The 24,205-nt window shown below is 40.3% G+C and overlaps 1 protein-coding gene across 1 annotated transcript in view; it reads right to left on the reverse strand.

The window, feature by feature from the left end:
• LOC122817593 (tyrosine-protein kinase JAK2-like) overlaps nucleotides 1–24,205 on the reverse strand; it is an 876,396-nt gene that overhangs the window by 471,533 nt on the left and 380,658 nt on the right. Inside the window, exon 5 of the mRNA XM_044090632.1 lies at nucleotides 903–1,048. Within this exon, the coding sequence (XP_043946567.1) occupies nucleotides 903–1,048 (146 nt within the window). The remainder of the gene's footprint in view (nucleotides 1–902; nucleotides 1,049–24,205) is intronic.

The raw sequence follows: 24,205 nt of genomic DNA on the forward strand, positions 1-24,205 counted from the left end.
CTTTTTAGTGAAAAAACTTCCCCTTGCATTAATTCTTGCTATAGTAAATATATTGACAGCCTGCCGTAATGCAAGGGAATTGACATCTGCCAGTTCAATATAAGCAAGACATGCATTAATGTTTTTTAAAATATTTGTGGTTTTAAATGCATGCATTTTTATCGATGTTAACAGTGCAAATAAGGGATATAGGTAGCGATCTTATTTTAAGGTCGCTACGGTAACCAAATAGTTTGAAAAATGCACTTCAATGTAATTGGGCACATTTTATGCTCTAAGGCATAAAAGAAGTTTCTTTGTGGTTCTGCTGTGTAATCTGAAGAAGGTGGGTTATTTTACCCGCCGAAAGCGCTAATTTTATTTCTGTGGCAATATTAAATCTTTTTTATAATACGAGCTCTCTCTCATTGTGTTCCTGATCGCCTTTGGTTTTCATTGGTTGGTTTTGTGTGTTTGGGACAGGTGCTGTTTCAGCAAAGTTTTGAAACTATTTAAGTTTTCTATCTGTTTTAACTTTGTGGGGATCTCATTCCAGAGTTTTGACTCATAATGAGAGTAGAGAGAGAGAGAGTCTCTAGCAGTGTTGAATGTCTTACATAGTAAGAGTTTATTGCTATAGCAAATGTGTCTAGTGGTCAAAAGCATGGTAGAGTATTTTGTAATGCTGGGCATTTGGAGAGTACAGTAGGTTGTGAACAGTGATTAGTTGTGAATATGTGGTGTGTCTTATAGGTTTGGTTGGTTGCAAATTTAGCTAGTTTGTAGTAGCAGTATGCTAGTTTAATTTTATACATAGTGTTGATATTTGTAAGAATAGAACAAATAAAATTAATATTTGTAAGTGAACAAATGAATGAATAATCAGGCTTGTGGGCTCACCTTAATAAACATATTTACTTTACCTGACACTTCTGAAAATTTCATTAAGGCTCTTTTTTGTCTCTAAGGCAATCCTCAGGATATCCAGGACTGCCAAGCCAAGGCACTCTTCCTGCATTTTCAGGCTCATTGACATAGTATTCCTTCCACAGATGAAGTCAGAACGGGCCTGTAGAATTTAGAAAAAGCAAATTATAACAAGTCAAGAAAATTATATTTTTATTCATTTGGGAACTGATTAACCGACCTTAGTACAAGTGTATCATTTCAGGATTCAGTTTTGTGTGCAATCCTGCTAGGCAAATGACAGCGTGAGTATATATTTTTTGGATAGTAATACAGCTGGAGATAAACAGCTTCATGTTTATGTGTACATGTGTGTACAGGAAGATTAACCCTTCTACTTTTTTAGGTTGAGTCTCTTTCATGTTGGGGTTTGGGGGGGGTCTCTGCCTTCTTGTAACTCGCCTTTCTTTTCTGTGTCTTAAGTACCATAGCAATATTTCCTGTTAATGATAATTTATTTTTTTCTTTTTGTTGTTACTTTTTCTATCAGGTCCACATAGCAAAAGTCACTTGATATTGGCAACACCTGCTGAACTGGATTAAGATGTGGAAGCTGAGGAGAGGTAAGAGGAAGGTCGTGGTAAAAATTTAGGAAAAGTGAAGTGTACCTGAGTAGTTCAAAAGAGTAAACACAGTTATGTTTTCTATTTCTTTAAGACACCCACATACTGTTAGAAAAGCTGCATTTTTGTGGGTTTGACAAAATCTTAGTTTAATACTGGAGGTACCACTTATGAAGCGTAATAAAATTCTCTACAAAAAAAAAAAAAAACTTCAGAGCTGTGTAAACATTAGGTTCATGTAAAATGAATGAAGGTTGAATGAAGGATGAATTTATTTTTCTTATAGCAGTGTACGAGCAAATAGTGGATTTGAATAATATTATATTCCTGTTAGAGGTCAGGGGAAACTTGTGGTGTAGCTCAAGATTTTGCCTGAAGGGACTGAGATAGAAAAATGTATAATTTACATCTTGACGTACCTTGGCACTTTGTAGATAAATAATCAATGATGATTTGCTAAGAGTGATTTAGCTATGGTTGTGCATGTCACATGACAGGATTTAATGAACAATTAATATGAAAAAAAAAAAGAAAATGTACAGCTCTAGCCTGAGATATCTGAGACTGAAATGTGCACATCAGCAGTGTGTTTGCAGTGTGAAAATCAATATGATCCACTAGCATCCGGGGGTAGCATATGAAATGGAATCCTTGGATAATTCGTGTGAGGTGGCCAATTATATAGACAGATCCTAAATAACCTGAGGGGATTTATATGCAGTCAGAATGTAGGGACTTCATCATAAAAGGATCTCATAAAAGTAGGACAGAAAATTAGAAAAAAGTGAATCACTAATATTGTTTCTTGTAATACGGCCTCCCATTCACTCTACACACCCCTAAAATAAAACTATCCCAGCTTCTCTTCAAAACAGGATCAACACATTACAACCATCATGCATCTGTTTCATGGACAACGGGTAACTAATAAGTAAGACAGCCATTTTGTTATTCAACACAAAGGTACACTGTTTTACTTCTTTTGTACTGTTTGAACTGTTTTGAACTGCAGTGCTTTACTTGCTGTCCTGTTTGTTTTGAACATCTTTATAGCCATCCTGCTCTATGATACCCCTGAACTGATAACCTTAAACCCCTTATTATGCAGATCTTGTAAAGTGTTTTATACCACTTTCTTTCTGTTCCACATCCTTTGCTGTATAAATTATTACAGGGTACGCATCACTCTAGTTTGCACACTGCATTGTAGCTAATGATCTGTTATCCTGTTTTGTGCCACTGTCTCAAATCAGAGGTGTTATAGCAGTCAATAATTGAATATATAAAAGGGGGGAATGCTGTGCTGACACTGAAGAAGATGCAATAGTATAAAAGTAATACTGTAGTAACATAATATAGTAATATGTTAGACATTGCATCTACAATGAAATGACAGACAATACCAGTGATCTGTTAACACTGAATCATTGAAAAGCAAACAAAAATCAATAAATAAATAGCAGAACAGCAAAAGTGATTTTGCAGGGAGCAAGTTCCCTTCTACTCCTACAGCCTCCTTACTTAAATATATTAACTATTTCGACACAAAACAATGGAGGAAGGCAACCACTGTGGAAATGAAAAACTGCCCCATTACCTGTGTGAAGCATTCTGATTATAAGAACAAAGTACTCATACTAAACCTACAGTTCTTAAAGTAAAGATTGTCAATAAGGTTTTCATTGCCCAACACCAAGTCCACAAAAACACAGATGGTGGCAGCATAAACAACAAACTGCACAGCTACACAAATCACAAGCTATAGTGCTACAAATATCAAACTGCACAACTATACAAATCACAGGCTGTGGTAATATAAACATCAAACAACAGAACTACACAAATCACAGGCTGTGGTAGTATAATCATCAAACTATGTGGTAGTATAATCATCAAACTACACGACTACACAAATCACAGGTGTGGTAATATAAACATCAAACTGCACAACTACACAAATCACGTGTGTTAATATGAACATCAAACTTCACAACTACACAAACCACATGCTGTGGTAATATAAACATCAAACTGCACAACTACACAAATCACATGCTGTGGTAGTATAAACATCAAGCTGCACAATTATATGAATCACAGGTTATGTTAGCACACAAGTCAAACTACACAGCTACATAAATCAGTTCTGGTAGCATACGTCAAAGTGTGCAACTACACAAGTTTAAGGCAAATGTCTACACTTGATCTTACTGCAGTTTGATGTTTGTAGTCTGAAATTTACTGATTAAACATCACAATTCCTAGACAAGAAAAGATATAACAGGTATTCCACACCAGAAGACAGAACTGTGATGGTTAGATATATACCTAAGGCAAACTGCAGAGCAGAAATAGAGATAGAGTGTTAGCAAAACTATTAAACTGAGAATCATTTAAACATGCAATGGTAACTACCTGTACATACAGCTACTAACAGAGGGGTGACTTCTCTAATATCATGACTTCTTCCAAAAGACTTCCTGTTATGATAAGAAAACCCTTAAACAGCTAACTGCTCCATCTTCTGTGAGGACAGTCACTAATGGTAAATCATAATCTTAAGGGCAGAATTCCAAGCAGTACTTGGTTACACGTGGGAGGTGAACATTTACAATAATTCCTGTAGCACAGGCATGCCAAAGCATATTCTACCAAAGAACTGGGCTTCCAACTCATAGTGTTTGATGGACAGTTGACCATGTGGCAGCTTCCAAAATGTCTTGCACAGAACCATTTCTACAGCAGCTGTATGCATTTGCTGCTCTTCCAGCAGAATGTAGTTCAGTGGTGCCCTGTAAATGTGTATTACATGTCACTGCAAAAAGCATTAGAGCAGCCCTGTCTTTTGATAAGGTGCATTCAGTTGGTGGCAGATCTTCTCTTCCAAAAAAAAGAGATAAATAATCTGATTTCCACAAAGAATTGGTCCTTCTGGTAGAGCGTCATAGTTGTCTGTACACATCCAGTGTATGCAAGAGATACCTCCTTCATTTTGGTAGTTTGGATAAAAAAACTGTAAAATCAATGGACTAGTTAAGAGAAGATGCTGAGGTCTGATTGGTAAAGGAAGAAGAATGTATTTTTGACACACCATTTATTTATGAATATTGTTAGATGGCTCTCACTTCAGGACTTGTAACTATGAAATGATTCTTCCAGAGTTTACAGCAACAAGAAAAGTTGTTTTCCAAGAGAGGTTCTTAATATCCATTATTTGGACTAGCTAAAACAGAAGCACAGTTAACTTTTCTAACATGAAGTTTAAAACCCAGAGTGGAGATGAATGCTTTTTCCCAGATGTAAGTGAAGGATAACTCAACTAGAAGACCAACAAAAGAAGGCCGGAACACATGCAGAAATAACATAACATGCTTTTTGCTGGAGGAACATGCTAGGTTGCATTCAAACAGATGGCTTAAAAGTCAATTAACGGTTTTATAAATGAAACATTCATGGGTCTTATCCCTTTGTGGCAGTCCATGAGGCAAATCACATGCATATTTTCAGGAAAAATATCTTAATAATATGTCTAGTAGCTTACCTTAAGATGTTTAAAACTTGGGAAGAAAAGGAATTCTGTCCTTGAAGCTGACAGTCTGAGAGCCTTGAGGTTAGGGCATAGCATTTCATTTCTTCTGAGTCAGTTTGATGTTTTGTACAGGTGAGGGGTTAGGAAGAAAAGAAGCTACGTTTTGTGATACAGAAAACCACATTTGTATTGGTCAGGAAGAAGCTAATAATATAAGTTTGACTCTGTCCTTTCTTCACCTTGAGAAGTGTTTTCTGCATGAGAGGGAATGGATGAAAGGCATAACGTTTTGCTGTTGCACCACACCATAGCTACCAGAAAGGAAGGAAAGCATCCTGAAAACCAGTGTGGACTCTTTATAATGTTTTCATTTATTTCAGGTTGATGTAAAGAGTCCTTTATTTTGTGGCCAACTAACTTACACGATGGATTGCTGAAGTAGCTCCTCAAGCATAGTTTGAAAAGTCACTTTTTGGTTGCTTATTTATTGAACGAATAATGAGGAACATTCCTTTGGCTAAGCTATGAGAGTCTGCTCAACTGTGACATTTTTTTCTGACTGCATGAAACATGGATTCATGAAAGCCTGCAGCCTAGTTTCAAATATTTATGAGGGTCCATTGAGGTATTTTATTGGGAGTACTGCATGAGGGCTAGAATAACCATGATGATGTGTACCCCAAGGCAATTAAATATTGTTTGCTGTGACTGCTTCCTGTAGTGAAAGCTGTGATTGCATTCTGAACTTCCAACTGTTTGGTCTGGGGAATAAATATTTTGTCTAATAGAGACTACAACTGCAGGGGCGGCTGTAGTGGTGCAGCAGTTAGTGTTGCTGCCTCACAGCAAGAGGTTCTCTGGTTTGATCCTCAGCTTCGGTGCCTTCTGTGTGGAGTCTGCATATCCTCCCTGTGGTCGCGTGGGTTTCCTCTGGGTACTCTGGTTTCCTCACACACCCTAAAGACATGCTGTAGGTGGATTGGACACTCTAAATTGGCCCTAGGCGTGAGTGCGTGTGTGTGCTTTCTATGGAAGGTTGGGTGCTGGGTTAGCAATACGACACCATAAAACTCCACTGCCAATCATGAGCAGACAGGTGATCTGCTGTGGCGACCCTTAACCAGGAAAAGCCGAAAGAAGAATAAGACGAGTCTACAACTGCACTCAAAAAAGCTAGTTATATTAAAGGAGTAAAAATAATTCCTTGTAGTTTATAATGACAATCCCCCACCAATAACTGCATGAATGAAACTGTAAGGTTGATATGTTGTGACAACTGGGCTGGCAGGAGAGAGTTCCTCATCTAAGGGAAGAAGGTTATGTTTCCTAAAATGCACAGGTACTGAAGCTGACAACAGAAAATGGTGAACTATCTGAATCCTGAAATATTTCCTGTAGGATTATCTTCCTGGAATACATAGATAAGCATCCTCCATGTTGTGTGTTTCCATATATGAGCCTTCCTCTCCTTAAGTCAGTGATGTTTTCAGTTTTAAAAATCTGAATTTCTTTGCTTCTACAAAACTGTTCAAGTCTCAGAAATCTATTACTGGTCATCAGAAATTAATATTAATACCCATTTCAGGATCAGAAATTGTCTGGACTGGAAGCTTTGGTCTATTTGCGTGGTTGGCAATGGCACCTAGTTTACTCTAGTAAGAGCTGACCTAACAACAACAAATTTTCTATAACCTGATGTGATCAACTGTGGAAGGTAATGAACTGGAGTTTACTGTAAAAATTCCATTTTATAACTTTGAGCTGTTTGTTTGCAGTATCCATTTATAGGTGGTGATTTGCTGCCAAGAAATGAGACAGTAATGGACACTTCCACCAAGGAATAAAGAGGAAGGAGAAAGGGGGAAAAAACACTATGTAGCACCCTGGTTGACATCTTTTGGTATCCCTCTTTCACTCCGAGACTAGCTGAGGATTAGTTACCTTTCTGCAACTTCAAGCTTAAAGGCTGCTGGACAATTACCCCTTTTTCATAAAACAATGGCTTTTAGTAGTAAAGAATTTCCTCTAAGGCTAAAGGATAGTATTAAGGCACATTTACTTGAAGGACGAGCAGATCTTGCCCTTCTTTTCCATGATAGTGATTATGTCATTAGCTGATTCATAGGTAGTTACAAGGCTTGCATTCTAGAAAGCCATTGAGGAGCCTAGCCCAAATCCCCAGTTACCTCCAAGCACTGTCTGGTTAGGTGACTTGCTCAATATAACAGAGTAAGTAAATGAGAGAGAAGGGAATCAAACCCTGTACCACAAGAACTAAAATTCACAGCCTTAATCCTATAACAGACTGCTGACTAAAAAGTAAATCTTTAGTCACCGGGATATATACCAGCTGAAAGTTAATACGCTCTGGTTACTTTTCATCTCTCGGCAAGGTATACCTTCCCATTACCACTGCTGGCATGGCTGACAAAGAAATGCCATCTACAGAGTCATATCTACATTTAAGTCTGTGGAGCCTTATTTTATCTGCTGTGGTTGTGACTTTTTCAAACTTACTGTTGTCATCATTTTCTGACACTTCCTGTAAAGCATCCAGTACCTTACCTAGAACTGAGTTCTGGCATGCAGTTGCTTATGCTGAGTAATTATACAATTACAAACCTAGGGCACTTTATGTGTAAGCCTTCTTTATGTATACCTGACCAGTAACTTCAATTCTCAAAGGGTAATGTAACTAAAAAAGTAGATTTCTTAAACTCTCAGGAGGCTGACAGAGATATGGCAGCTAGATTTGCTTTTTTGGTTGTAACAGGGATCTTGTCTCTCCTTTGGAACTTTACATATACTATCGACCCTCTTTGGTGCTGGTGTTTGTCTATGCAAGTGCATAATATTGCCTTTCATGTATCACAGAGAGTAACAAATAAAATGGAGGGGTTTTCTGCATGAATTCTGTTAACCTCATATCTTCCATATAATGTTTCCTCAAGAAAGAATGATCACTAGGGAGACAACAGAAAGGAAAAAAAAACCTGCATGCAGTTTATAGTCTCAGAGAATGCGATGTCATGGGGAGGGCCCAAGGAAAAAATATCCTTGTGATGTGTCATTAAATTCCAGTGACATACTTGGTGGTTTATAAAACTTATTACTCCTAATCAGCAAAAAGGTAACAAACAACAATGGAGGAGAAGACCTCAGAGCAGAATACTACAAAATAATAACCTTTATTGTAAAAAACAATAAGCGCTTTTATCCATTTGTATAATACAGGATGTGAAAAAAAATGAGTGAAGATTATATATCAGCTTTCAAGCAGCGTATCAATAGCTAGTTATAAAGTAAGTTAGGGAAAGACTTGTATATGAAGAAGATAAAACAAAAGAATGCTGCAACAATGTTGGGCAAGGACAGCTTCCTTTCTCACTTATAGTTCTTTTCAGATGCTTTAATTTGAGCAGAACTGTAAGTTTTAAATGCATTGGTAAGAACAGAGTAACTGTAGGACTTCTGTTTGAAAATGCATCAGGACTTGTTTTGCATCCTTATCAAGTGTTTGATCCTACCCAACTGCCCACAAAAAAAATAATCATTGCATATATCATCATATCATTCAAGCCTACTGCACTTATTACCAGTTATCAGTCAGACAATTATTCCAAGATGGTTGAATGTCCCATGTACCTAACAGCTATATACACATGGGTATGTTTTGTATGTATAGATAAATAGACAGATAGTATAAGGAAAATAATTTTACAAATGCTGAGATGAGTTTGCTAATAGAGCATCTATGGAATTAAAAACTAAAAATATATAAGATCGTAAAACTTATACTTGAGATAAAAATTATTATATCCCCTCCAACCCACACCTTCAACTAGTAATCTCCCCACTGTCTTCTCTTTTTCTCCTGTACCTACCTCCAACATAAAAAAACTCTTAACTAAACTTAAACCCACCAAATTAGCAGCAATCTCCCAAGTGAATACCTACAAATCGCAGCTGATGCTCTGGCCTACCCAGTATCCATCTTGATTAACCGATCTCTGTCAGAAAGTTACGTTCCCACATTGTGGAAAGTATCACATATAATTCCCCTCCACAAAGGCGGACCCTCCGCAGAACTAACCAATTACCGCCCCATAGCTATTCTCTCTCCACTCTCCAAAATACTAGAGAGATGCATACACTCTCAGGTCTCACACTACCTCCTTACTAACAACCTCCTTTCCAGTACTCAGCATGGTTTCCGACCAAACCATAGCACCACCACTGCCTTACTCTCCTTTACAAACACTATCCTTCAGCATAAAAACAATGGCTATCTCTCCTCTGCTACTTTCCTAGACCTATCTAAAGCATTTGACATGGTCCCACACAAACAACTTATCTCTGTCCTCAATAACCTATCCTTCTCACAATCAGTCACCAACTGGTTTCAGAGTTACCTGTCTGACCGCCAACAATCCGTTGTATGGCAGAATGACATATCTCCCCAACTACCTGTCTCCATAGGGGTTCCCCAAGGATCCATCCTTGTACCCCTGCTTTTCTCTGTTTACACCAATAATCTAGCCTCTGCCACCAAACATGGCACACTCATCCAATACGCAGATGACTCTACCATCATCTGCTCAGCCCAGTCCCTACCCAAACTGCAAAAAGTCACACAGGAAGCCTTTTCCTCTGTTGAAACATGGTTATCCAATGCCCAATTAATACTCATCCCAAACAAAACTAAACTACTCATCTTCCAACCCACCAAACATACTCAAAACAACTCTCACTTTAACATCACAGCAAAAGACAACACCACTATATACCCAACTGAGCACACCAAATTGCTAGGAGTGGAAATAGACAATAAACTAAAATTTGACATTCACATATCCATGACCATAAAACAAGTCCACAAAAAACTAGGAGCATTATACAGAAATAAACAATTTCTCACCAAAGCAGCAAAGATTTCAATAGCAAATTCCCACCTTATCTCCACCCTACTTTATGCCTCTCCAGTATATACCAACCTAAGGCAATGTGATCTAAACAAGCTAGAGACCTGCTACAACAAAATTGCAAAATTCGTCACAGGGGCATCCTACCGTAGTCACCACTGTCTCTCACTTGCTGAACTGGGCTGGCTTGAACTCCCTCACCTCCTTCAGTGGTATCAACTCTCACTCACCCACAAACTAGTAAACCATCCACTAAATGTCCCATCCCTCCAGAATCTACTCCAACCCTATCGCACCACCAGACCACTAAGATCCAGCAACAAAAATCACTTGCAGATCACTAAAGCCAATAACTCTGCTGGTGAAGCACTATTCTCTTGCGCCATAGCCAAACTATGGAACTCACTCCCACCCACAATTACCTCCGTACCATCATGCACCAACTTCAAAACTTTATTAAAAGCACACCTAAAAACATGCTGGCTATGCCCTTGCAACTCCCACTCTAATATCATCCACCCCATCCAACTACTACCTTTCTTTCACCTCCACTAACTACCTTGATGATAGCAAGCTCAGATGCTCATAAGCCTAGTACTTATTATACAGCAGGAACTTCTCATTGTTACATTTGTTAATGCCTGTTATGTACTTCACAGATAAAGATTCTAGTTGTCTACTGATGTACTATGTTCTTCATCTGTAAATATGTTGTAAGTAATTTCTATGTTAAATTGTTAATCACTATGTAATCCAATGTAACTACTGTCTGTTTATTTTACTGTGGAGCTTTTCTCCCCGGGCCTCCGCTGAAAATGGACCCACGTCCAGTCGGACACTCCCGGTCAACAAATTTAAATTAATTAATTAATTAATTAATTAATTAATAATAAATAAATTGACAGTAATGCAGTTTTGTTAAACAAAAACTGTATAAGAAAAAGTACTACTAAGAAACTGTGCTGCTGTGCTAAGATGGTTAGTTTATGAAAATGTCCAGATGTCATGTGAAGAGTGGCAGAAACAGATGGCGATCACTGCTGCACAGCTCTAGGAAAAACTTCACATCGATGGTGAGTCTGCTGCATTTGACAGTGACTGATTCACTGCTAAAGAGTGATAAACTGAGATCACCAGAATACATGCTGTGAAGGGGGGATTAAGTAAGGGGCATTTGAAGTATATCTTAGTATATCGGAGACCTGATGCTGAAAGCCCTTAGTTCTATTAAGTGAACCTACAATATGATCGACTGACTGAGTTATAAAATGAAGGGAAGACGGTAATATCTGTACCGTAATGATGCCACAGTGGCAGGAAATAGTAATGAGAGGGGCACAGTTTGGGGGTTCTTCAAACTATGATAAATAAACAAATGTGAACCCACTTACAGCAGAATGCTTGAAAAAAAACCCCATGAATATTAAAATAATTTACAAAACTAACCTCAAGAAATGGACAGCCCAACATACAAACTCTCATGACAAATGCAGAGGCATATTAATGTATTTACAATATTGTAAAAGTCATTTTACAACAGACAAAACACAACACAAGTGAAGTTACTCCAAATATCAGTGTTACTTTATAACAAATATTGCTTTACATAAATTCTGAATAATTATTTTGTGAGAAAAACAAAGAGGAAGTACATCAGACACCTCATATTTATATTTTGTTTTGATGTTATTTCAGTAGCAAGGTGTGGATAACAATAATAACACTTGTGTTATATGATGTATTTGTTTTTTAATATACAATTGGTATGACATTCAGTCGTGAACTGCACAAAACTAACACATTAATTAGAAAAAAAAGTATTATCTTCAGGACTCTGTTTTCGATGTAATTGTATGAAACAGGGCACAATAGTGACATTTTAGCAGAATCCTGTGAGAATATAAAGCTCTGCATATTAAAAGAAAGCATGACGTATGTATATTATGTGATCTCTCTGTATTTTTGTCTAGCTGGTTCTGACATTGCTAATAATTCCTTGGTTTGTAGGTACTGACTGATAAGGTTCCACAGTGATATATGCACAGTCTAAGGAAGGCTATATTAATTGTACATGGTCAGGCTAAAGGATCACTACCCATTTGTAATGGGATATTGGATTTTAACAATCAGGCTGCCAACTTTTCAGATGCCCCAAAAATTACATTTTTATATAAAAATGTAAGATTTTGCAGGCCAAGCTATGCCCATAATCAATGCAAATGACCAGCCCTTACTTTATTACTAAAATAAAGACTCAGTGTTGTTCAATTTTAGTTGTTTTATTATAGCATATCATTTTAAGGAGCTTCTGAACTGTAATTATAAATTTCTGTAACAATTACAGGAAAGTCAGAAAATATTTCTCTTCAAAAATTTCAGCGTATTTTCATGTTTTTTTTCTAATTCCAGCCTATTTTCTAATCTCCTGGACTACTCTACCACAGAACCCCTCAAATTCCCTGTTTCCTCCATTTGAGTACCTACTGTGTCAGTCTTTGCTCTTTCAGAAGTCAACCTTAATGGTAACTCATTTCTAGTGTCAAGGAGTGTAAAGTCCATTGTGGGTTTGCATGCATGGAACCAGGAGCCATCTTCCTTATGGTGGCTGGTCAAATTCCATAACATAGGGAGCGGCTAGTGCAGTGATATCAGAAACATCATTGCTGCCCCCTGTAATTGGAGTAGGTAACCTCTGAGGCTTCTAGTTTCCACCAGAAGTTGCCCAGGTATAGGCTTCCTTGAACTTTCATGATGAGACAGCACACCAGGCCCGCAACTGCTTCACATTGCCCCCCTCTGATCAGCCCTATCTACATATAATGTTCCTTTCCAAATGTGTGTCACCAGTGGTCCAAAGAGATGTTCTGCCTGTGTGTCACTCAGCAAATCTTTTTTCATGTTTTTTGCCTGGGTCATTTGCCTAAATATAGACTGTCCTACCTAAAAACTTTATTTTAAATTGAAATTCACTCATACTTCCACCATCAAAAGTCACAGTTGAAAATCTGATCAATGGCTAATATGTGTGTGTGTGTGTGTGTGTGTGTGTGTGTGTGTGTGTGTGTGTGTGTGTGTGTGTGTGTGTGTGTGTGTGCACACGCACGTGTGTGTGTCTGTCTATGGAAACAAAAGTTATAAAAACTAATAGTTCCATATTACCACATGCCTCTATATACCTCTGTATAACACAATGAACTTAACACTCTGACCAACACAATGCCGGCCTGTCTGTCTGACAAGTTCTTAGCAGATGGAAATTGATGCCCGAAGTGAAAGAAACAAATCATCTTAGTCTTGTGACCCAGACAAAAGTCATATGTAAACTTCGTGGCACATCTAATAAATACGTAATTATGGCTAGGCTTGTATAGGCCCTAAGGCCGATAGCCTAGTAGCAACCTATGAACCTATGGACCTATGACAAGCCCTTACTGCTTGTTGTCCTTTTCACTTTGTTTAATTTGTAATATCAGCCAAGAAACACGGACATTATCCTGATGCTGGCAGTCCTGATACACATCAAGAGCAATTGGGTGTGAGTACTCAGCATACTGAATACTTACATACTACAATGAATTGGGTGTGTGCACTCAGCATACTGAATACTTACATACTACAGTGAAGCCCGCCACCAAAGCAGACACCCAAACAACTACCACCTCAGAATACAACACCTGCAACACATAGACCACACAATCAGAGTGTCAAGCAGTCACAGCCCTTAAGGCCAAACACAATGCCACACACACTAGTCATTGGTGACTCCATAGTCAGACACACTGACGTCCCGCTCACCAGACTGAGTAAGGAGAAGGTCACACTAAGCTGCCTGTCGGGTGCTAGAATCCGCCACATAACGCATGCACTCAGGTCTCTCAACAGCAGGTACAAGTACGACTCAATCATTGTCCACGCTGGTGTAAACGACCTGAGGCGTACCTCCTTGGACTACATGAAAAGAGACATAGAGGAGCTCTCTGATTATGTAGCCCAAGCAGGTATGACCCTGACCTTGAGCAGTATCCTACCTTCACCAAGAATGATGCCACAATACAGAGATAAGATGATCAGCTTTAACAATTGGCTTAAACTCTGGTGTCATTCAAAGGGGATCCAATGTCTGTCTGCCTGGGATGACATGCTGGACAAGCCACGCTGCTTCCATAGGGACGGCTTGCACCTGTCACCCTGGGATTCGGATTTTGGCTAAGGCTCTTGCCACCCCATAATGCCTTTTTAGGCAAGGCTCAAATTCTAAACCTACCACCCTAGAACACAACAAAGAAAAAAAACTAAGGGTAATGCTGCTCAATGCCAGAAGTCTCAACCTCAAGATGCACGCACTCGAGGCCCTTCTCAGTATGGAGAACATCGATGTCTGTGCTGTGACAGAAACCTGGTTCAAGGCTCCTGAGAGCACCCCAGCACTATCAGGTTTTACCTCATATCATGCGTTCCGGCCCCAAAATCCGGACAATACCAGGAAAGGGGGGGGGGTATCCATATTCATCAAGGACACCCACACCTCAAGATTGGTGGCAACGCATGATGCATCGGAAACCATCCAGGTGCAATTAACCATAGGCAAGACTGCTCTCCAATTTGTAGCATGTTACAGGCCACCCTCGCAAACTCAGGAACCCCACATGGCCTTCCTGAAAACACTGGAGGGGATAAATGTATCTCCGAACACCATCATAGTAGGTGACTTCAACTACCCTAATATAGACTGGGAACACTACTCAAGCCCAAACACTCTAGCCCAAAAGTTCCTGGAATTCATAAAATCAAATGCCATGGAACAACTAGTCACCATCCCCACAAGAGGAGAAAACATACTTGATCTCATCATCACGAACATGGGAGCACAATGTTCAACACCGGAAGTATACCCCTCACTGGTGAGATCAGATCACAAACTAATCTCGCTGGAGGTCCTCATCCTGCTTCCACCCGAAATGAAAAAGACCATAGTAAAGAACTTCTCGAAAGCCGACTTCACACTTCTAAAGACTAGTGTGGTCTCCTTTAAGTCCCCGAGCCGGCGGTAAACATTACTCAAACCGCTGAATCACTTACAAATGCCTTCTACCAGCACCTACAGGGCTGCATGGATCAGGCAATCCCAAACAAAACAAAGACTCTTTGTACCAAAGGCAAGCGTCCAGTCTGGTGGACCCCAGCCATAAACAAACTCTACAACAAAAGGAGAAAGCTACTACAAGATAGAGCAAAATCCTTAAAAGGTAAGACACAGCTGATCACTATAAGTAAAAAGCTAAGAGCTCTCATAAAATCATCCAAAGCTAATTTTGAGAAAAAAATAGCTAAGGACTCTAAAGACAACCATAAGGCGTTCTTTAGCTATGTCAGAAACCTAGGAGGAAACTCCCAGATATGCTCAGAATTAGTTCAAAATGATGTGAAGATTACTGATCCTACAGACATTGCCAACATACTGGCTGACAGGTTCAGTGCAAACTTCTCCCCCCCTCACCCCCTAAAGGAGAGATATCTATACCAAATGATTGTAGCCCCCCAAACATCTCTAACGCCCAGGTGAGAACTGCTCTCCAAGGCAAAGAACACAGCATCCATGGGACCTGATGGTGTCCCCGGCTGTGTGCTCCACGAACTCAACGAGGAATTAAACCCACAGTTAGGACAGCTGTTTAATCTTAGTCTCACCTCCGGATCCAGGGAGTGGCGCAGCGACTGTGGTCCCACTCCACAAAGGCGGTGCCTCCACCGACCCTGGAAATTACCATCCCATTAGCTTGACAAGCCTTATCTGTAAAGCCATGGAGAGGATCATAATGGATCTCATAAATAAAGACATAGGGAATTTGCAGACTTTGGATCCAACCCAGTTTGGCTTTGTCAAAGGCAGATCATGCCTTTTAAACTTGGTTGACTTCTTCGAAACAGTCACCAAGGCCATTGACGAGGGAAAGGCAGTCCATACAGCCTACCTAGACCTGGCGAAGGCTTTCGATACAATACCCCACTCGGGTATCATTGAAAACTCATTAACTTAAATGTAAACCCATACATTACAAGATGGGTTGCAAACTGGCTGAGTGACAGAACCCACAGGGTCAGAGTTGCTGGCGCCATGTCAGACTCAAAGCCTGTCACAAGTGGTGTCCCACAGGGCTCAGTCCTGGGCTCACTCTTGTTTGGCATCTACTTTTCTGAAGTACAAGCAAACACAGGAGGGTTATGGCTGACAAAGTTTGCAGATGACTGCAAACTGGGCACCGTAGTCGAAAACACATCTGACACAGATATCCTTCAGAAGGGTCTCACAGAAACAGATAACTGGTGCCAGAGCCATGGCTTAAAGTTAAATGCCAAGAAATGCATAGTCATACCCTTCGGGAAAAACAAGGTTACCCCTAGCTACCATATAGGTGGCAATCCCCTGATCACAGAAGAAGTTATCAGGGACCTGGGAACCCAGGTTGACAGTAGCCTTTCATTCGACACTCATATTGCTAAAGTAATTAGGAAGACCTTCTACATTGCCCACCTTATCATGAAGGGATTCACATCTAGATCAAGGGAGGTCATAGTCTCCCTATACTCATCACTCATCAGACCAATGATTGAGTACAATGCCCCATTCGGAATGTATCTGACCCGACACTTGCAGCAGCTGGAGAGGCCACAAAAGTTCCTCACCAAAAGGATAAAGGGTCTCAAAAATCTGTCTTATGCTGCCCGACTAAAAAAACTCCAGTTATATTCAGTTGCTTACCGCTTGCTCAGAGGTGACCTGTGCCTGACATACAAGGCCATGTCAAACCCAGATTTGATGAACATGCTTCATCTCAAAAAATCTAGGTCCCTGAGAGCCACAAGGGCGGGAGACTTAAACCTCGACACGGTTATTAATAGGACGTGCTGGAGGGATAGATTCATCACCCAAAGACTCCCTATGCTGTGGAACAAAATCCCGGTTTATGTGAGGCAGAGCACCTCGCTGGCCTTGTTCAAGAGGAATCTTGACCAATGGATGGGAGATCGCAGATACACCCCAGGGGTTACCTCAGTGTCACTGCTCGACAGAGGCACAGCAAAATAATGGGCATAGTTTCTCCAAACTAAAGGGGTGGCGTAAGCCACAAAACTATGGGCTAGGCTTGTAAATGCCCTCGGGCAGATAGCCTAGTATGAACCTATGAACCTATGAACCTATAATTGGGTGTGTGTACTCAGCATACTGAATACTTACATACTACAATGAATTGGGTGTGTGTACTCAGCATACTGAATACTTACATACTACAATGAATTGGGTGTGAGTACTCAGCAAACTGAATACTTACATACTACAATGAATTGGGTGTGAGTATTCAGTATACTGAACACTTACATACTACAATGAATTGGGTGTGAGTACTCAGCATACTGAATACTTACATACTACAATGAATTGGGTGTGTGTACTCAGCATACTAAATACTTACATACTACAATAAATTGGGTGTGAGTACTCAGCATACTGAATACTTACACACTACAATGAATTGGGTATGTGTACTCAGAATACTGAATACTTATGTACCTCCCTGGGCTACATGAAAAGAGACATAGAGGAGCTCTCTGAGCAGGTAGCCCAGGCCGGTATGACCCTGACCTTGAGTAGCATCTTACCCTCACCAAGAATGATGCCACAATATGAAGACAAGATGATCAATTTCAACAACTGGCTTAAGTATTGGTGTCATTCAAAGGGGATCCAATGCCTGTCAGCCTGGAATGACATGCTCGACAAGCCACGATGCTTCACTAGGGACGGCTTTCACCTGTCACCCCTGGGCTTTCGGATATTGGCAAAGGCTCTTGCCACCCCCATAGTGCCTTTTTTAGGCAAGGCTCAAAAGACAAACCCACCTCCATAGGTATCACAAGGGATAAGAAACTAAGAGTAATGCTACTCAATGACAGAAGTCTAAACCTCAAGATGCACGCACTCGAAACTCTCCTTAGCATGGAGAACATCGATATCTGTGGAGTAACAGAAACCTGGTTCAAGGCTCCCGAGAGCACCCCAGCACTACCAGGTTATACCTCATACCATGTTTTTTGGCCCCAAATCTTGGACCGAACCACAAATGGAGGGGGAGTATCAATATTCATCAAAGATACCCACACCTACAGGTTGGTGGCACAGCACGAAGCATCAGAGACTATCCATGTGCAACTAACAGTGGGTAAAACTGCCTTCCAGTTTATAGTCTGCTACAGACCACCCTCCCAAACCCAGGAACCCCACTCGGCCTTCCTGAGAACACTGGAAAATATGAAGGTCTCTCCAAACACCATTATATTGGGCGACTTCAACTACTCAAACATAGACTGGGAGCATTACTCTAGCTCCAACACCCTAGCCCAAAGGTTCCTAGAATGTATAAACTCAAATGCTATGGAACAACTTGTTACCACTCCCACAAGAGGGGAAAACTTACTGGACCTGATCATCACCAACATGGGGACTCTATGCTCCAGACCAGAAGTGTATCCCTCACTGGTAAGATCAGACCATAAACTAATCTCACTAGATATTCACATCCCAACCCTAGCCCCTGCCCAGAAAACCTCAGTGAAAAACTTCTCTAAAGCAAATTTCACACTCCTCAAAACCGAGGTGGAATCCTTCAAAGTCCCCGGGCCTGTGGAAAATACGGCCCAGACCACAGAATCCTTTATAAATGCATTCTATGAACACCTTCAGGAATGCATGGATCATGCAATCCCAAACAAAACCAAGACCCAATCCTCCAAAGGCAGGCGTCCTGTCTGGTGAACCCCAGCCATAAACAAACTATACAATAGAAGGAAGAAGCTACTACATGATAGAGCAAAATCCCAAAAAGAGAAGGCATCTCTGATCAGTATTAGCAAAAAACTACGGGCACTCATAAAATCATCTAAGGCCAGCTTCGAGAGAAAAATTGCACAGGACACTAAGGATAATCACAAGGCTTTCTTTAGTTATGTTAGGAACCTGGGTGGGAATTCCCAGATATGCTCAGAATTAGTCCAAAATGACAAAAAATACACCGAACCCACAGACATTGCCAACATCCTAGCTGACAGGTTCAGCGCACATGTCTCCCCCCGTCCCCACCAAAAGGGCAAATATCTATCCCAGCAGAGTGCTGCCCCCTGACATCTCAGATGCTCAGGTAAGAGCTGCCCTCTCCAAAGCAAAAACACAGCATCAATGGGACCAGACGGTGTCCCGGCTGCGCCCTACATGAACTCCAAGAAGAGCTAAACCCAAACATAAAACTACTGTTCAATCTCAGCCTTACTACAGGATCCAAAGAGTGGTGTACAGCAACAGTGGTCCCTCTCCACAAAGGTGGTGCCTCAACGGATCCTGAAAACTATCACCCCATAAGCCTGACTAGCTTGGTCTGCAAAGCTATGGAAAGGATCATCATGGACCTCATAAATAAAGATATTGGGGACCTAGAGACACTGGATTCTACCCAGTTCAGCTTTGTTAAGGGTATATCCTGCCTCTTAAACCTGGTCGATTTCTTTGAAACAGTCACCAAGGCCATTGACGAGGGGAAGGTGGTCCACACAGCCTACCTGGACCTCGCAAAAGCCTTCGATACAATACCCCACTCGGGCATTATAGATAAGCTCACCAGCTTAAATATAAACCCCTATGTCACTAGATGGGTTGCAAACTGGCTCAAGGACAGAACCCACATGGTTAGAATTGCTGGAGCCATGTCAGACTCCAAACCAGTTACAAGTGGCATCCCACAAGGCTCAGTCCCGGGAACTCTCTTGTTCGGTATATATTTCTTGGAGGTACAGGCCAACACAGAAGGACTGTGGCTGACCAAGTTCGCAGATGACTGCAAACTGGGCACCATAATCGACTCTCCAGCCGACACAAGCATCCTACAAAAGGGCCTCATAGAAACAGACAACTGGTGCCAGAGCCATGGCCTCAAGCTAAATGCCAAAAAGAGTATAGTCATCCCCTTTGGAAAAAACAAAGTGCCCACAAATTACCACATAGATGGTAATCCATTAAGTACGGAAGAAGTAATTAGGGACCTGGGGACCCAAGTTGATAGCAATCTCTCATTCCACAACCACATGGCCAAAGTGGTTAGAAAAACATTTTATATAGCCCACCTAATCATGAAGGGATTCACATCTAGATCAGGGGAGGTCACTGTGCCTCTTTACTCATCCCTCATCAGGCCCATAATTGAGTACAATGCCCCTTTTGGGATGTACCTTACCAGACACCTGCAGCAACTGGAAAAACCACAAAAGTACCTCACCAAGAGGATCAAAGGGCTCAAACAGATGCCATATGCTGCCCGTTTAAAGAAACTCCAGCTCTACTCAGTGGCATACCGCCTGCTCAGAGGCAATCTGTGCCTGACGTATAAAGCCATGTCCAACCCGGAATTAATGGACATGCTGCACCTCAGAAAATCCAAATCCCATCGAGCTATGCACTTGAGAGACTTGAACCTCAGCACTGAAATAAATAGGACATGCTGGAGGGACAGATTCATAACCCAGAGGCTCCCTTCACTCTGGAATAAAATCCCAGTCCAGGTTAGGCAGAGTCCCTCATTGACTCTCTTCAAGAGGAATCTTGATGAGTGGATGGGAGATCATAGATTTACTCCAGGTATCACTTCTGTGTCACTGTTAGACAGAGGCACAGTATACTAACCTCGAAAAAGGGCATAGCAAAATTCATTTAAAATGGGTGGCGAAAGCCAAACACACTCTGGCTAGGCTTGTAAATGCCCTAGGGCAGATAGCCTAGTATGAACCTATGAACCTACAGTGAATTGAGTGTGAGTACTCAGCATACTGAATACTTACATACTACAATGAATTGGGTGTGATTACTCAATATACTGAATACTTACATACTACAATGAACTGGGTATGAGTACTCAGTATACTGAATACTTACATACTACAATGAATTGGGTGTGATTACTCAATATACTGAATACTTACATACTACAATGAATTGGGTATGAGTACTCAGTATACTGAATACTTACATACTACAATGAATTGGGTGTGAGTACTCAGCATACTGAATACTTACATACTACAATGAATTGGGTGTGAGTACTCAGCATACTGAATACTCACATACTACAATGAATTGGGTGTGAGTACTCAGCATATGCAATCCTTACATACTACAATGAATTGGGTGTGAATACTCAGCATACTGAATACTCACATACTACAAGGAATTGGAAGATGGCACAGATCTTGTTTGTTTCAAGAAAGAGCATATTTCACCCTCAGATGTATTTCTTCACTCTGCCAATTACAGAACTATATAAAGGTAGAAATCACAGTAATATGCCAATTTACCTGGTTAACTAATCACATTATGGGATTCATTAGAGGTATGAATAATGCACAACTTTAGACATATTAATTTATCATGCCCAATGGATTACCCAACAATTTATCTCAGCAAACAGAGGTAACCCATAAGGCATAAGTCAAGTCTGGTATTCCACCTATGACCCAGAGGGTGACAGGACTAACAAGAAAAAGAGTACAAAGGATTAGTCTAAATAAAATCACTTTAGCTAGCAGATCTAGGAGACTCTCTCTGACACCCTCCCTGTGAGAGGAATTAAGATGCCTCATTAAAGTTTCAGTTAGTTTATTCAGTGAATTAGGTAGATGGACAATTGTGGGAGAGTCCTTGGGTGCTGAATGGAGGAAAATCTGGGAGATGGAAAAACAAGGATACAATCCCAAAGCTTAAAGGTTAGTCCTTTATTTGAATATTTTTGAAAGACCCATGAAGGATTACCAGCTCAGCAGCCTGTGAAACTTCATTCTTAGTTAAAAGGTTTTATTTTTATTTTTAAGAAACTTGACATGGCAACACACCATGAGTACCACTATTGTATTTCAGAAAATAGTTTCACCTGAGCTTCAACAGGTCCATCTAATAGAATGGTTTATTTTACACTTTGATCTTTGAAAATGCCTACTATTACAGCCTGTTTTGCAACACGTAATATGAGAGGCTGTGTCTGCCTTTGTGGAGCTCATATTCCTTGAAGCTAATTATTAAAGCTTTCATAATTTCACATAAGTTCTTGGTATTCTCTGTTTTATAACTCACCAAATTATTATACAAGAGCTCACGTCATCAAGTTAGCAAATAAAATTTAATTACTCAGCTCGAGGGCAGCAAAGGGAAATACTCCACCAAGAGAAGTAAACACAGGAACATAGGAAGAATACAAGACAAGTAATCACAACAGCTATTACATGCCAGCATACCTCTCACCTGTACAGATTTTTGTAGAATGTCAAGATTTTTGCCTCATATTTTTGGTGTGTTCCTCCTAAAATCTGTACTTTTCTGGCAAATAGCTGAGGATTGAAGTCATTAAATAATGACAAATATTTGAATTTAAGACTCCACATCCTTCAGAAAATTCATGCTAATGCAAAACCTACTATTCTAGCAACATTTGTAGTAGTTTGTAGTTTGTAAGAGCAATATTTAAAATCTGTCCTATTTGTCCTCTCATCATTTTAGGCTTTTTGCTCTAAGAAGATGAGAGGTATGCATGCCAGCCATGTACACTGATTCCTTGTCCAAGTCTGCTATAATTGGCAGAATTGCCAATTTCTTTATGCTATCATAGTTTTACTCCAAGGTATTACATAAGCACAGACTTACACATTTCCATTTGATTTCAAACGCAGGTAGGTACATAAATTAGCTGTGTCTGGACCCTGTATGCAGTTTAAATCATCAAACAATGACTTCTTACCTTTGAGGGCTAATCTGTCCTCTGTTGTATTTAATGTTTTATTTGTGCTAACATTTTGCTCATGAGACCTGTCATATATAACTGAAAATACTTTATTGTGTAAATATCTTCTTCTTCTTCTTTTAGCTTTTCCCAGTTAGGAGTCGCCACAGCGGATCACCTGTCTGCTCATGATTGGCAGTGGAGTTTTACAGTGCCGAGTTGCCAGCCCGGTGCCCAACCTTCCACAGAAGGCACACACACACGCACGCACACACTCATGTCTAGGGCCAATTCAGAGTGTCCAGTCCACCTACAGCATGTCTTTGGGATGTGGGAGGAAACCGGAGCACCCGGAGGACACCCACGTGACCACAGGGAGGACATGCCGACTCCTCACAAAAGACACCCCAGCTGAGGATCAAACCAGAGAACCTCTTGCTGTGAGGTGGCAATGCTAACCACTGCACCACCGCGGCTGGTCCCAAATGTTTTGACATTGTTCTGAATGGCTGCTTGATATCAGCCTTAACATGCTATTCAAAACTGATCTTTCATTTTACTGTATGCCTAATTATCAGGTCTACTTTAGATCAATGAAAGATCAAAATGTCGAGCTCTCACATGAGCGGAAATTCAGTAACTCAATGTTTATTTTTTTGGATCGCAGTACAGTGAAGATCAGAATATTTGCCCTTTCCTCACTGTAGTGTGATCTCGGAGTAGGAATATATATTTAGTGGGGGGTATGTGGGTGCAGCCCCCCACAATAGCGATTTTGAGTTACTGAATTTTCGCTCATGTGAGCGTTCAACATTTTGAAGTTTTGTCTATTTAATATAGACCCTACTTATCAACTACTTTGTACATTTGAAGCTCCATGCTACAGCCAAAATGGGTACTTGTTGGATCAGTCAATTACCCCACTTTAAAATGAATAATCTATTACCCCAATTAAAAATTAATAAAGAAAAGAAACACATACAGGAAAGCTATTTATGTTTGTGAAAAATAAACAAAATTAGGATTTGGGAAAAGAAATTACTAAGGAAAAAAAAGAGGTTTGCTCTTTTAAAGTAAGAACATATCACTGAAGCAGCACTTTGATGTGTCTTAGGTGTAAGTCTGATATGATTCTGGGTAAATCTATTTCTGCAAATTACCTAAACATGAAAGAAGTTTGTGCACTACAACTACTAATTTTTATGCATAATACAGTGCAGTTTTAAGTATCAGTTTATTGTGCATGAAGGATGTTAAATGGGGTTGCCCTGCTTTTTAACTGCTGCCATAATAGTAAACCATGTGGTCAAACACTGCCTGTCACCTGGGTGTCTGTATCTAGTCAGCAGGTCTGTATCTCTGTGGAGTAAAACTGAATGCAATAAGATAACACGGTTAGCCAGTTACCAGCTCCACTGGCATGGAGTGATAAAGCCC

The sequence above is a fragment of the Protopterus annectens genome, chromosome 13.part0, assembly GCF_019279795.1.
Source record: "Protopterus annectens isolate FY-2018-M chromosome 13.part0, PAN1.0, whole genome shotgun sequence".
Lineage (NCBI taxonomy): Eukaryota > Metazoa > Chordata > Ceratodontiformes > Protopteridae > Protopterus > Protopterus annectens.